This window comes from Aplysia californica, unplaced genomic scaffold (genome assembly GCF_000002075.1).
Source record: "Aplysia californica isolate F4 #8 unplaced genomic scaffold, AplCal3.0 scaffold00094, whole genome shotgun sequence".
In the NCBI taxonomy this organism is placed as follows: Eukaryota; Metazoa; Mollusca; class Gastropoda; order Aplysiida; family Aplysiidae; genus Aplysia; species Aplysia californica.
The window spans coordinates 1,427,961-1,442,137 of NW_004797364.1; the positions used below are offsets into that span (position 1 = coordinate 1,427,961).

Genomic DNA, 14,177 nt, shown 5'->3' on the forward strand with positions numbered 1-14,177 from the left:
ATAACCACATGAGCGAGGTCTCCATTTATTACGATGCTGTTCAATTTGCCTATCCAACTTCAGTTTAGATGAACAAAAAAGAAAAAAATACAGAGGCATGTTTTTAGGCTTTGAAATTACAGTAATTGCCTTAAACTCTTTTTTTTCAACATTATTGAGACATGAAATTAGAGAATTGTAAAATGTACGAGTAGACGACGGTTTTCATTTTGTTTTCAACCAATCACTGGTCGCATATTCTTCACCTCGATTCTAGAAATTCATTCGGAAATGCCTTTCGTTGCTACAGAAGCCCAGGCTCTTTCTGTGGTGTGATGATGTATTCCTTTTTATCATTTATTGTGTTCTTGACTTGAAATTTTAACATTTTGGAATCATCAGAACAGACACGTACATCTTCAACGGTAAGATATTGAATATATGCTGTTTATTTGTTTTGTCAAGTTGTCAAATTTAATTAGATTTAGAAGCATCGAAGGTAGACTCGCTTTCGAGACAGTGACTAGCGTGTAGTGTAGTAGAAGAAAGCGAAAGAGATATCAAAGACAAAGAGTTGAAAGACCGACCAGAAGAATGACGACTGACACTAGATTATCTAGATCTAGATATCTAGATATATATCTAGCAATAGTTTCAAGTTCAGCTCAATTGATTGATATGACCTCTTCACTTTTATCTTGTGGGGTGATAGGTTTCTTCTATTCTACTCTAAATCTAATCTAGATTCTAGATCTACAGCTTGCAGTGGGGGTTTTTTGTAAATTTTCTGTTTTGTTTTTAGTAGACCAGATCTAGATCTAGATCTAGTATAGATTTAGATCTAGATCTATATTCGGACTTGAATCCGATTCGGCTAAAATTATTCTGACTCTGAATTCAGTCCAGCATACGTCGCTTCCCATTAATTCCGACCCTGTATAAACATTTCCAACATTTATGATGAAAATTTTTTCGGGTGATAGCAATCGAGATGTGAGCTTTAATATCCTGTTACTAGATCTAGATCTATCTAAACTGCCTTGCATCTTTAGGCTAGTATGCACTGAACAACCAATTGTTTAGTTGACCTTGCTGCGGGCAACGTCAAAGTTATAATATAATTATGTCGACCAATGAGCTTGCGCGTAGCGATATCGCACTCTCAGCTTTCTGGAAGAAGTGCCATGGCTGTCAATTTTGTGCGATGTGATTTTTGAAAAAAAATTAATTACAGAGAAATTAAACACCTGGAAAGACAAATGGTGGTGGAAGTAATGATGATGTTGGTGGAAAGACCCTCATGAGTTGTCGGTTACCGAGTACTTATAGACACTGCCATTGAGCAATGAGAGTGCAGTCTTTGATTTTTGACACAATATTACCAATTTACAGTACACAGTCATGAGTAGGTATATCTCTAGTTCTAATTCTGGTTTTACATAGAACCCCCCGACGACAGTTATATTGTGTAACCTCCTTTCACTCACATAACTCACTTAGAAGCAGAGTCCGAATAAATAAAACATTTTTTTTTTCGACCCGAGTCTGAATAGATAAAATCCATATTCGGACTCGAGTCCAAATAGATAAAAAATCTAATCGGATTTGCGTCCGAAAAGAGCTGGCCACATTTTTTACAACCGTATAACTCGATTTTTTAATTCATGTTTTTTTTAAGATCTTTCTTGGGATCTGCCCTGCATGCATAAAAAATGGAAAAATGAAACCCAAACTTCGCCTGAATCTGACATAGTCTTGTTTTCATTTTAGTGCAGGTTCATAAAAAATCTTAACTCACTCGGTCTTGTGGCCAAGGACACGGTCTACGGGCTGTACCTCTACAAACCGTTTCTGTAAAATCTGGAAAAAATTCGAAATCAACTCCAATTGCTGTAGTATTTCACACATAATTTGTTTAGTTATTATATGGTCTGCTGTTACAGATTCTGAAAATATTTGATAGTTGTAGATATTGCCTTTTGAAAAATGTCAACGACAGGCGTTAAAAAGTAGCTCAGCAGAAAGAACAAAATTCTTTCAACTTTCCCACTTCGTTACCACATGCTAAGTTATTTTCAGTTGTTGGTCTAGCAAGCGACTTTTGCCATTGTATTTGTAGCTCCTCATTATGAACAAATGGCCAAGGGACACGTATATCGAGTAGAGTCTCTTAATTCTCATTGTATGTGTGTTTAAGTTATAAAGCAGTAGAAATTTCCATCCCGGTACTGTCGGGTTCAGGGCCCAGCGCAGAAGTGGACAACCCGACTATCTCTGGGTCTGGGATGAGTGAGTTTTTTTAATATTGTGTTATCAGCCATTTTCAGGGAGTTCAGTGGTCATAATGTTATAATTCAAATGTTTAGATCTCTCATTACTTTCCATAATTCTAACTGTAAATGGTTTGTCTTGCTGTGGTCCAGAATTTGAAGTGAGCTAAGAACAGAGTATGTGCTCAATCTATCTTCGTGAAATTGTGTGCTTTGTGTGAACAACAATGATTGCTGCGTATGGAAAATGAAGTATGTTGATTTTGTCTTGCCTTTTCTATTGGTAGTTTGCAAACTAATATCTTTCTTTCCTGCTGGTCATAATCACAGGGAATCCATAAATGGCAGCCCAAGACACAGACCTGAAGCAGCAATTGCAAGAGCTGCAGTTACAACAGCAGCAGAAACTATTAGAGAGAAGAAAGAAAAAGGAACAGGCAAACAATAAAAAGCAATCCCAGGCAAAAGAAGATGTGTCCGGAAAATTTGGTGTCAGTGATGACTTAGATCTAAAGGTGAGATACTTACAAGATACTAAAAATCAAAGTGGGAATATCACATCTAATCTTCAAATAACCGGCACTGATAATGTTTGCATTTATTTAACTATTCCTTTCCTTTGTTATATTCATTCTGTATTCAGATTCTCAAATCATCTATTCACATATGTGAGGCAGCCTTGTGAAATCAGGCGCTTGTCAAAGTAATCAAAGTGAAGAAACTAGCATTTTTCCGCAGGTTTAAGGATTTTTTAATGATTGAATTTTCGTTTTTTGGCTCAACACCATTCATGCCCTTTATAGAACACATTTCTGTGTTGATTTTTACTGAAAAACGTTGATTAGAGGCACAAAAATGTAAATTTTCAGTTTCCTCGGGTTCTCAAGCTTAGAAAATTATAACTAATTATAGTCTTTGGCAGCTGTTTTCTCACTAATTTTACCTCAAACCAGGTGATCCCCACCTCCTTCATTCGCAAATATCTCGTCTTGTATTCGAGATAAATGGATTTTTTGTCATCAAAAGCAAGACAAATAAACAAGTTTTAGAATGATACCAATAACTCTACAGGGCAAAAAATTGACGAGAGCCTGATTCCACCGTATCGTGATGCATATTTGAACATTTTAAAAAAGGATAACAATGCAATGTATACCAGTTGTGTAAATATTTACATGAACATTTGTTTGGTACTCTTGTAGCTTACAGTTCTATTGATTTGAGTTGGGCTTGCTTAGATATATATAAAACAAAAAGTTAATTGAACAAAATATTATGTGTAAGTTTTTTCTCTTTTTTAGTTGGCAGACCCGTCACAGAAAGGATTTGGTTATGTCTCCGAGGAGCTTGTGGATCACTTGAATGATCAAATCAGGGTAAGTCTTAAAAGCCACACAGCTGTGCTTTATTTTCTGGAGAGTGTTATGCTTTATTCTATGTGTGTGTGTGTGTGTGTGCATGTATGCGTGTGTGTGTGTATGTAAGTGTTTATGTCTGTTTGTACAAGAAATTGTGATTACTAGTATAGTAGTTTCTAAACTTCAGCCCTTATGGTTGTTCATCCTGTCATGGAATCGGCATTTATTCATCAATTTATTCAGTGTTCTTTATATATAGATAGATAGATAGATAGATAGATAGATAGATATAGATATAGATAGATAGATATATATATATATATATATATATATATATATATATATATATATATAGATATATATATATATATATATATATATATATATATATATATATATATATGTATGAATATATATATATATATGTATGAATTTTGCAAGTCAGATTTACCTATGCTGCTGAAACAATTTAATTGTATATGTAATTGTAAAATAGAACTTAAATTTCTTGATGGTCCATGTAATTAGGTTTAAAATACATTCTCACATCTCTGATCAAAGACATTTGGAGAAATTTTTATGAGAAAACTTCTTTTTCTCATTCTTGCAGCAAATGAAAGATGAAAATGGGCGATTGTATAAACTTTTGAATGAGAAAGACTTTGAAGTTCGTCAGTGGAAAAAGAAAAGTGAGGAAAACAAGAATAATACTGGCTCTGTTATTGGTGAGTTTATAAATATTCTGTTTCTTCTGTTTGTCTTATTAAGTTAACTTGTAAGAAATTAAATGCTTTTGTTTTGTTTGTTTTAGTAGAGGTTTTACGGCGCTCGCAACTGCATAAGGTCATATGAGCGCCAAGGGGTGGATGTCAACAGAGATGTACTTACAGGGAATGAGACTTACTCTGCTCACTTCTCTGGCTTCAACAGCACAAAGTCTGCTTGGTCTATCAAGGCACCCCTGAAATAAGAGATCACACGAGTGTGACAAACATACAAAAGAAGTAGAGGAAAATGGCGATAGTAAGGATTAGGAAATAAAAAGTAGCAGTTCCCTGTTGTAGTTCAGGCACAGTTATGTGCATGACATTGTTGGATCAGCCCATTTACAATTCTAATGTGCTTTAGAACGAGAAATATCCCCTCTTTGGGAATGGCCTAAAGACATTTCAGTCAGTGGCACCGCCCCGAGGCGTAATGCTTTTATGAAGTTTTGACCATACTATAAATGTAAAATATGTCCTAGTTTTATTTACTCTCTTTTAGTTAAAAATACGGGAGAAATTATGTAAAAGACTTCGGTAGTTTAAATTAAATATCAAAAGTATGTTGAAAGCTCATCATTTCTGTAGGATTCTAATGTGGAATGGATTGCCGCTAGACCTCAAATGTCCCAAAGGAACTATAGTTACTGTATTTTTCTTTCTTGTCTAAAGCTACTCATATTTGTTGGCTATCAGTTGTTCCCATTTTTTCCCAGATGGACAAGTGACAAATGAGACGGCAGCCACAAAAATCATCGAACTGAGTAAGAAAGTCCGGGAACTCACCTCAGAGAAAGAAGCTGAAAAAACAAGATGTCGACAGTTCCAAAAAAAGTGCCATGATCTACAAATGCAGGTAGCAATAGACATATTGTTCTTGCTCTAAGAAAACTTGTCTGATGGTGTGGAGGGTTATCTTGAGATTTCACTAAAAGCATGCCTTGTATTTCTTTTTTATAACAAACAAAGTTGTATGAAATGTGAAAAGATAACCACACTTCTTGTCATGACAAGTTGGAAATCTGGCGCTCATCAATTTTTGTGCATATAGAGTTTTTCATTTGTCTTGCTTTTGACGAAAAAAAAAATACTCATCTATCTTGAATAGAAATTGAAATATTTTCACTACACATGATTGTTTAAGAAGAGATTCATAACTTTTCGTGTCCGAAAATTCACTCGTGCCTGGCTCCAAATGTTTGTGAGGGAGGGAGTCTGATAGATGTAAGAACTGTTGCCTCACATGTTATGGGAGATCAGTGAGGTCAAATTTGTAAACAGTGTACTTCCACACATTGATGTCACTGTGTTGACATGGCTGTCTTTAAGTCAACCAAACAACAAACAGACTAACAGAAACATTTCCTTTCCTCACTTCCAAGTTTCTGACTCATCTGATTTCTCTTATCTCCCCCCCCCCCCCCCTCTCTCTCTCTCTCTCTCTCTCTCTCTCTCTCTCTCTCTCTCTCTCTCTCTCCCCCCCCCTACTCCCTATCAGCTCCAGTCTGCTCCCCCGCCATCAGAGCAGTCTTCTGTCATGGGCTCTATGATCAGCCTGAGGTCTCAGCTCGACTCAAAAGATGATGATGGCGTGGATGTGAAGGCACTCCAGGACAAGTTGAAGCAGTCAGAATGTCGCTTGACAGACTTTCGCAACCAGTGCCAACAATTAAGACAAGAGCTGAAAGTCGCACAAAAGGTAGCAAATATTGATATTTCTGGACCATAGGGCAATACTTCTTACTTCCCTAACAATTAATAATAATAAATAATAGATAGCATTTGTATAGCGCATATCCCCGCTCAACAGCAGGCTCTATGCGCTTTACACTATATTATTACCCCAGCAGACCATAGAACACTCCGAATTATTCTCAGCTTCCCGGGAAGCATACAGTGCGAGCAGCCGATTAAGCGCTCAAACACTAACAAACTGACAAGATCTTTCGCTGTCTATAGCCGGGTACCCATTCCCACCTGGGTGAAGTGAGGAAAATTCGTGTAAAGTGCCTTTCCCAAGGACACAACGTCGGGCCCTTGACGGGATTCGAACCCACGACCTTATGGTTGCGAGTCCGAGAGCCTAACCACTAGGCCACCGACGCCACCGCAAGTAGCCAATCATCAGGTGTTTAGATGTACTAAGCCCAAAATTTTGAATTTTATGAAAATTACTGTTTCTCAATTTATGGTATCCATAAGACAGGATGCACCATAACAGTAGGTAGCGTAAACACGGCCTCGCGGGCACTCGCGGCCTTCCGACCGCGTGGTATCGGTAAAATCGGGGTAATTCCGATCGCCGTTTCTTTGCTCCTTCGCTATAAAACACCAAATGCCGTACACCTTGTAAAAGTTCAGCTTTTCCTCGTTACAATGGTGTAAGTTGTTTATATGTCCGATTATTAGGAGCTGGAGAATCGCCAACGAAAGCGAAGCCCCTCGCGGTCGGAATGTGTTGTCGGCCGGTGGAAAAATTGACACGCGTGCATTCAAATGCTTCGCGGAACGAGGGATGATTTAATACCGTCTTTTCATTGGCGGAGAACTGCAGAGCTTTAAACGGGCTTTCCCGTAATATAAGTTTAGCCTTTGGCGTCTTTATAGAAAGCTTTTAAAAATACCGTCAAAATGTTTAAAGATCCCTTTTTACACAAAATATGTATAATACCGACTTATATATATATATATATAACTGGTATCAATTAAAAGATCAGTTTATTTTCTATTAGAATAAAGTTATTAATTTGGAATTATTTTTCATCAATCCTTCCGCGAGACTCGGAAAGCATGTGACCCCGCACGCGGGGTACACTACAGTATAGAGCCGACTCGCTCGCCGCGGGGGTCGGTGTGGTGCCGCCGGGTCAACGCTCGGTGTTTTTGTCGAAATAACGACAGATCATCGTGTTTGAGGCGATAAAATACTGATTTGTAAAGATCTCACAGTCTTGAAAAAAATTAGGCTCCATATATTTGTTATAGTGATTGTACTCTGTTAATGTTGAGATGTTTAGTGCACTTGGTACTTTTTTTATTGTCTGTCAAACATGGGGTTGCAGCCAATGACTGACTTTAACAAATTTGATCAAATATTAAACAACTACAATTTTCTTGAAAATTGACGGAGAGGTTAAAGAATGGTACCAAAATGCTCAGTGGACATAGGCCTTTCAAATGGAACAGATAAATTTGGCATACAGCTAGTTTGAAAATTTAGTTTCTGGTACCTAATAACAGTTGGGGTTTTAGGATTCTTGTTTTTGTTGTTCCACAGGTCTTGAGTCAGGAAATTGGGGAGAATGTGAACATCCAATCTCTTCTGAACGAGACCAGCAACTGGCGAGGGAGAGCACAGCAGATTATTGCTCTGCAGCAAAAGGTGGGTTCTTGGGACAGGTTGGTGCTTCTTAACTCTTTAACCTCAGAATTATATTCCCTGTTTTTGACAAAATTCTTTTCCAGATCTCTTGATATGCGTAACAGGAATGCTCGGAACATGTTCCTAAAATGGCTAGAACAATGTCAAAGTGGCAGAGGAAGTAGTTTATGTATTTGTCTCTCATTTCCAGGTCAAAATAAACCTAATCAGATTCATAAGAGATTGCGTACAAAGTAATACCTGCAATGTGATCAGAGACTGGGACTGTCCACTCAGGGACCAGACGAGTTTCACTGGACACTCGCATCATCCTCTCGGGGTAGTTGAGTTAAGAGAAGGACTTTCAGACTGGGACAGGGGGAACAGAAGAGGCAGGTTGATGGTGATTTGGGGGGGGGGGGGGGGGGGTTATTTAGAGTACTGTCTCCTCATCAAAACTTTAGAATTATGGAATAAACTTGTCCTTTCCTGTCAAAAATTTGTACAGATCTTTTGTCATTTTGACATTTTTTCCTAACACTTGTTTGCTTAAATTTTCAGTTCAAGTAATGTGCTGTCCTTTTGTAATCCTTGAGGTTTTTTACGTTTTTTGCTATTTCTGCCAAAATTGTCCAAGATCGCAACACTTTTTCAGGAGAAAAATGTTTTGGTTGATTTTTAAGAAAACACAAGGCAAAGGAATGTAAAATGAGATACATTTATGCATGAGCAAGTGATAAATTATGCATGAGCAAGTGATGAGTATGCTTTAACCTGTGGCAGGTGGATGAGTTAAAAGTTCAGCTGGAGTCAGAAAGTGGGACACCTGGCAGTGCAGGTCTTGGTGATAAACTTTCCTCTTCTAGGAGACGGAAAGAGGAAAAATACAGAGATGAACTTAGGAGGATGGAAAGAGAGAGAAAGGAGGCACAAGAAGTAAGTCTTGTGTGTACACATAAACATTCTTGGCTGTTTTGCCACCCTCAGATGAGTTTCAAGTTTTTGTCAGACCAGCTTTCTCCATACCTTCCTGTTTCTTGCTCCTTTTTTTTGTCCCTTGCCCATTCCTTTCAAATTGCTGCCTTCTGATAAGTATCGAAAGGTGTGCATGATAATGTTAGTCATTGCATACATATTAATTGTGACATGGAAGCCTAATTTTTTATGATTTGTTAATCTTGAAGTTGTTGAAGTTAAGTTGTTTTTTGGGGGGTGGAATGTTTGAGATCCTTCACTTTTCAAGACAATAAAGAAAACAGCAAATTTTGGAGAACTATAATTTCTTCTTTTGCTCCTATGTGATCTTTAGTGGGGTGTCAATTCTTCCTACGGGGTCCTCACTGGATCCGCTATTTCCTTTTGTTCAGACAAAATAAGTTATTCATTACGAGTCATCCTTTGAAGGAAATTGGTAGTGGGCTTCTCCATCTTTTGCGACACAAGTTCACACATGTAAAACACACCACATACTTTCAACACCCAAACAGATACACATTTTTCTCTATATATATACTTTTGAAGCATCAGAGCACAATCAAAAGATATGTGTGTGATCTGTGCTTTATATTACTACTTTAAACTTGTAATTCTACAGTCAGAAAAGTTTTGTTTTTATCTTTTTCAGCTTGATTTTAGACATCCGGCCACAAAATACTGTACTTTACTTATTTTTTCTCTGTTACTTTTTCTGTCATCTTATATCAAAAGGTGTTGAGGGGAGATGCACTTGTTGAACATGGGCTAGGTGTGTTGCTTTTTAGATGCCATATTGTGCCTTTGAAGGGTCTCTTTGACTCCATCAATCCATCTTTTTCTTGGTCTTCTCTTTTTCTTGAAATCATTGAATCGTATATTATAGACCTTTCAGGCTGGCTGTTGTAGCCCCATTCTCATGACATGGCCAGTCCATGTTTTTTCTTTGTTTGTCTATTTCTATGTTTCACATACTTCACTTCTCTGCACACTGTTGAGGGTCCAGGTTTTTCACTGACAGCAGAGAGTCGGTCCATGAAATGCTCTCTGAAAATTTTGATTTGCTGACATAGGAGGGGCATACAGTTTTTGTTTGTATCTTTAATGTTTCCATACCATGTTGGTGTCTTAAAATACTATCAGAATAGCCCTGGATATTATCAAGGATTCTGGGAACTTTATCTATTAACTCAAATGTTTTCACTAATTTCATGACTAGGTTGTTGGACCACCCAAGATGTGCTCTGAATTTTTAAAGAACACTTCTCTGTCTCTTTCAGTCCCTTTCCCTTTTGTGGTCACTACTAAATCATTTATTTTTTTCTGTTATTCCTTACTCATAAGCAGCAAGTGAACAGTTACATCTTATAAACTTCCAGAACTTGCAACTTATTTTTCCATCCTCAGAATGCCACAGAAAAGCTTAAAAGTCTAGAGTCAGAGCATGAAAGTGTGAAACAGAAACTTGATGCTGCAAAGACGAGGTAACAACATCCTGGCTTTGGCTCCTGCTTTTTAAAAAATTTGAACATCATTATTTGCTCATCGCTTTATCCGAAACAAATTTAAGGACTTAAGTAATAAGTAGGATCGTTTTTGTTCGAGCGTGAGTTTTATAGAAAAAAAATGTTTACTCCCTAATGGGTTTGCTAGTATCGAAAAGACCCTCTCTCTCTACGTCTTTCTCTCTCTACATCTCTCTCTCTCTCTCTACATCTCTTTCTCTCCCTCTCCCTCCCTCTCCCTCTCTCTCCTTCTCTGTCTCCCCCTCTCCCACAAACGCTTACACACACACACACACACACACACACACACACACGCATATCCACACACTCACATACTCATCAATTATGAAACACAGCCACTTGTTACAGAACAGAACTATTCTCCACAGGAACAAGGTGCTGTCTAATGAAATCAAGGGACAAAAGTCACAAGTTCAGACATTACTGAAGAAGAGCAGAAATGATGATGAATTCATTGAGGCACTGATGGTATGTAAAGTGTGTGATTATGTCAGTACATATATATCATGAGTTGTAGAGCATAGTGCTTACCAGGGTATCTTTAGTATGTACTGAGTCAGTTCTGTGATCCGTAATCAAGTAGAGCATTATTAGCAGGCGGCTAGTTGTTGACATTGAAGTGCAGAATTTATCAGAGCAACATGTAAATAATCATGTCAATGAAAAAGAGGACTATAGGTCACAAAGCCTTTGATGTAAAAAGATGACCGTTTGTCTTCACTGTAAAATTTGAAAAGGTCAAATTGTTCTTAGTTCTGTGCCGACTAGTATACTCTTTCATCGTTTGTTCAAAGTCTGGAATTTACTTGAACATACTGAACATTCTAATGCTTATTTTACCTATTTGTCATACATAAACTAAGTTAGAATTTAAGATAATGTAGAAGTTAAGTTACATTCATTTTATTTTCGGCTGGCTTATCAGATATATTATGCCAAATGTTTGTTTGGGTTTGGTGGGGGTTTTTAGGGGGGGGGGGGGATCTATAGTATCAGTTGCAGACACTCAAAACCAAAATTCAAATTCTGAATGGTGAAAATAAACTTGAAAAGATATATGATAATAAGAATATTCACATTCGTGCTCAAATCCGATTAGCATTTCTGAGGTGAGGATGACAAGTATGTCATCCATTACAATTGCTAGGCCAAAAACTATTTTTGAAAACAGTTACTGTAATGTTTGACAAGGGTGCCTTTTTTTTTTCCTTGAATTTCTAGAGAAAATGAAATTCATCATCATCATTACCTTTGTCATCCAGGATCAGGGTATGGGCTATTGACAAATACTTTTGACTTTACCCTATGTTGAGCTAACTTCTTGACATTATTTTATTCCTATCCACCTTTCTGTACATCATTCTCATTGACAAAGATGGAATTGAGAAAACTTTATTCTTTCGTTCAGTTTGTCCCATTAAAAAATGTTTTGGTTTTTTTTGCACTTGCTGTTTGTTGCTGTCTTTTCCTTTTGCGGGTCATTGTGCAGACTCAAACATTTTACGAGGTTCCCCATCATGGTTGCACAGTGGCATTTTGAACTTGGACAATAACTCTACTAAGTCCATGTCTTTTCCTATGGCAGAAACAACAAAGTCAGCTGAAGACATTGCTCGAACAGCATAACCAGCAGCAGGCACAACAGCAAATGCAACAGCAACAGCAGCTGCACCAGATGTCAATGAAGAGCCAGCAGGACAGCAACATCGTGGAGCAGCTCAAGGCCATCGCGGCTCAGAAAGAGGCTCAAGTCAAGATGTTGGAACTGGAACTGCAGCATATACGCATGGTGGTGAGGAAAATCGTTTTTAAAACGGACTCATGGTTATGAGAATTGTAAAGAAAATTACTCTCCGCTCCCAAAAGCAAAAAAAACAACTAATTAATATGGTAGTGGGGTGTTTATTTATTACCCGCTTTCAACACAGTTGGGTTGTGGAAGAGACTTGGCGTCCATCATAGATGAGACGAGGCTGAGTAGGTCAGGAGGCTTTAAAAACTCCCAGAATTCCCAAGTTTAAAGACTTCCCTTGGAAAGATTCAGACCAAGGTCATATGTATCATAGCCTAACGTGTTACCATCAGAGCAGCTTGCCAAATGTCCAAAAGCCAAAAAAGTAACAAAACAAAATTTTAAAAAAAGAAAGCTCCATTATGTTCCATTGTAAAGTTGTGGTCAATGTAATAACATCATTTTGCTTTCCTTGTCACTGAAATATTCTTCAACTTCCCAGTGAGTTCAGTGGCCAACCATGTGTCTGTCCACTGAAATGCAGACAAGGTAGCAACAAGTTAGATACTTAAACAGTCAAACCTGCATAAACAGCCACCTGTCCATGACTATCACCTGTGCAAACAACCGCTTCCCTTATCCCCCTTTATTTTGTGATTACTTTTTTTTTTTTTATAATGACACCGTCCAAGACATCCACTTTTGTAGAACAACAACTTCTCTCCTCAAACAATGGGTAACCATCTTGGACAATTTCAGCTCTAGTTTGATCTCTACTAGTCTTTTCATGATCTCTACTTGTCTTTTCATGATCTCTACTTGTCTTTTCATGGTAGTTTTTTTTTATCTTCAGCCTCATTCTGTGAGAAGCTGTGGTGTCTGGTATGTGATATTTAGAACATCGCAAGAAATCTTTTTTCATCAGAGTGTCTTCATGCAGAAGAGGATCCTAGCCTTGTCCATGGCAAAAGCAACTTTTTACTTTATTCTGGTACATTTGTTAAACATTTGTGTCTATTTTCCTCAAAACTCTTGTTGTTTGCCATAATTTATAGCACTTTTTTGCTTCTTTTCTTCATATAAATTCATTGTTCTTTGTGATTTTCCTATCTCCTAGCACTCGCAGAACCATGGGGCTGGTGGTGAAGTGACATTTAGCCCTCAGCCCATGGTCATTGCGACAGTCGACAGTCGTCCCCCAACGGCTTCAGACACTGAAACATTGACAAGCAGGTTTGGGATGACTTCCTCTTGTTTTGTGTGTGTGTGTGTGTGTGTGTGTGAGTGTGTGTGTGTGTGTGTGTGTGTGTGTGTGTGTGTGTGTGTATTTCTTTTAGGAAAAGAGCAATTAACAGGTAGTTAGAGGGTGCGACAAGTAGGTCTTACTTCTTTTCTTTCTTCCTCTTTTTTCCCCACCTGTCTTTGTAACTTCTTTCCAGCAGTATGTGGTCGTTATTGTATTGATGTGCATCTCTTTATGCAAACTAAACTAAGAGAAGTACAGTGGAGTCTGAAAAGAAACCCCAAAATGTTCATCTCATGTTCTCAGCAGGCAGAGGGAGCTGACCCACTCAGTCATGGGAAGTGCAAGGACAGGATCCAGAGCCTCTAGTCGAACCTCAAACATGGTTGGGTAAGTGAAGATTTCATCCTTTAACATGGTAGGTCGAGTGAAGAATCCATCCTTCAACATGTTTGGATCGGGGAAGAATTCACCATTTAACATGGTTGGGTAGAGAAATCATTCTTTAACATATAGGGTGAGAGAAGTATCCATCCTCTAACATGGTTGGGTGGGTAGAGAAGTCATCCTCTAACATGGTTGGGTTAGACAAAAATTCATCCTCTAACATTGCTGAGTGAGCAAAGAATTCATCCTTTAAGGTGAGCGAACATATAGTGAAGAATGAATCCTCTAACATGATTGATTGGGTGGAGAACTCATCCTGTCGCCCACCAAATGTGTGTGGCTCTGAGAAAACCCTTCGCAAGGTGCAAAAATTCAAAATGAACTTTTTTGCATATTTTAAAAGACACATCTTTTCCGAGCATTTTGCACTTTATTTGAAAGCAATTGGAGCATTCTGTGAAAAGTTATAGCATTTTAAAGCGAACAGGGTTTCGAGTGTCAAATTTTGAGAAAACAGGTTTTAAAGTTTTGCTTACTTTGGGAACACATTTTCCATGATGACAATGCATAGAAGCAAATAATGCT

At 37.9% G+C, this 14,177-nt stretch overlaps 1 protein-coding gene across 2 annotated transcripts in view; it reads left to right on the forward strand.

Annotated features, from left to right (window-relative positions):
* LOC101845312 (coiled-coil domain-containing protein 13) overlaps positions 1-14,177 on the forward strand; it is a 34,055-nt gene that overhangs the window by 13,016 nt on the left and 6,862 nt on the right. Inside the window, exons 1-13 of one of the 2 annotated variants that reach the window (XM_005095055.3) lie at positions 1-404; positions 2,580-2,764; positions 3,551-3,625; positions 4,218-4,332; positions 5,088-5,227; positions 5,870-6,070; positions 7,649-7,753; positions 8,516-8,668; positions 10,112-10,188; positions 10,599-10,698; positions 11,816-12,022; positions 13,080-13,195; positions 13,512-13,595. The exon at positions 1-404 is cut by the window's left edge and continues 225 nt beyond it. In XM_005095055.3, coding sequence (XP_005095112.1) covers positions 2,591-2,764; positions 3,551-3,625; positions 4,218-4,332; positions 5,088-5,227; positions 5,870-6,070; positions 7,649-7,753; positions 8,516-8,668; positions 10,112-10,188; positions 10,599-10,698; positions 11,816-12,022; positions 13,080-13,195; positions 13,512-13,595 — 1,547 coding nt within the window. In that variant the 5' untranslated portion in view covers positions 1-404; positions 2,580-2,590. The remainder of the gene's footprint in view (positions 405-2,579; positions 2,765-3,550; positions 3,626-4,217; positions 4,333-5,087; positions 5,228-5,869; positions 6,071-7,648; positions 7,754-8,515; positions 8,669-10,111; positions 10,189-10,598; positions 10,699-11,815; positions 12,023-13,079; positions 13,196-13,511; positions 13,596-14,177) is intronic. The other variant, XM_013080665.2, reaches the window with a different exon arrangement.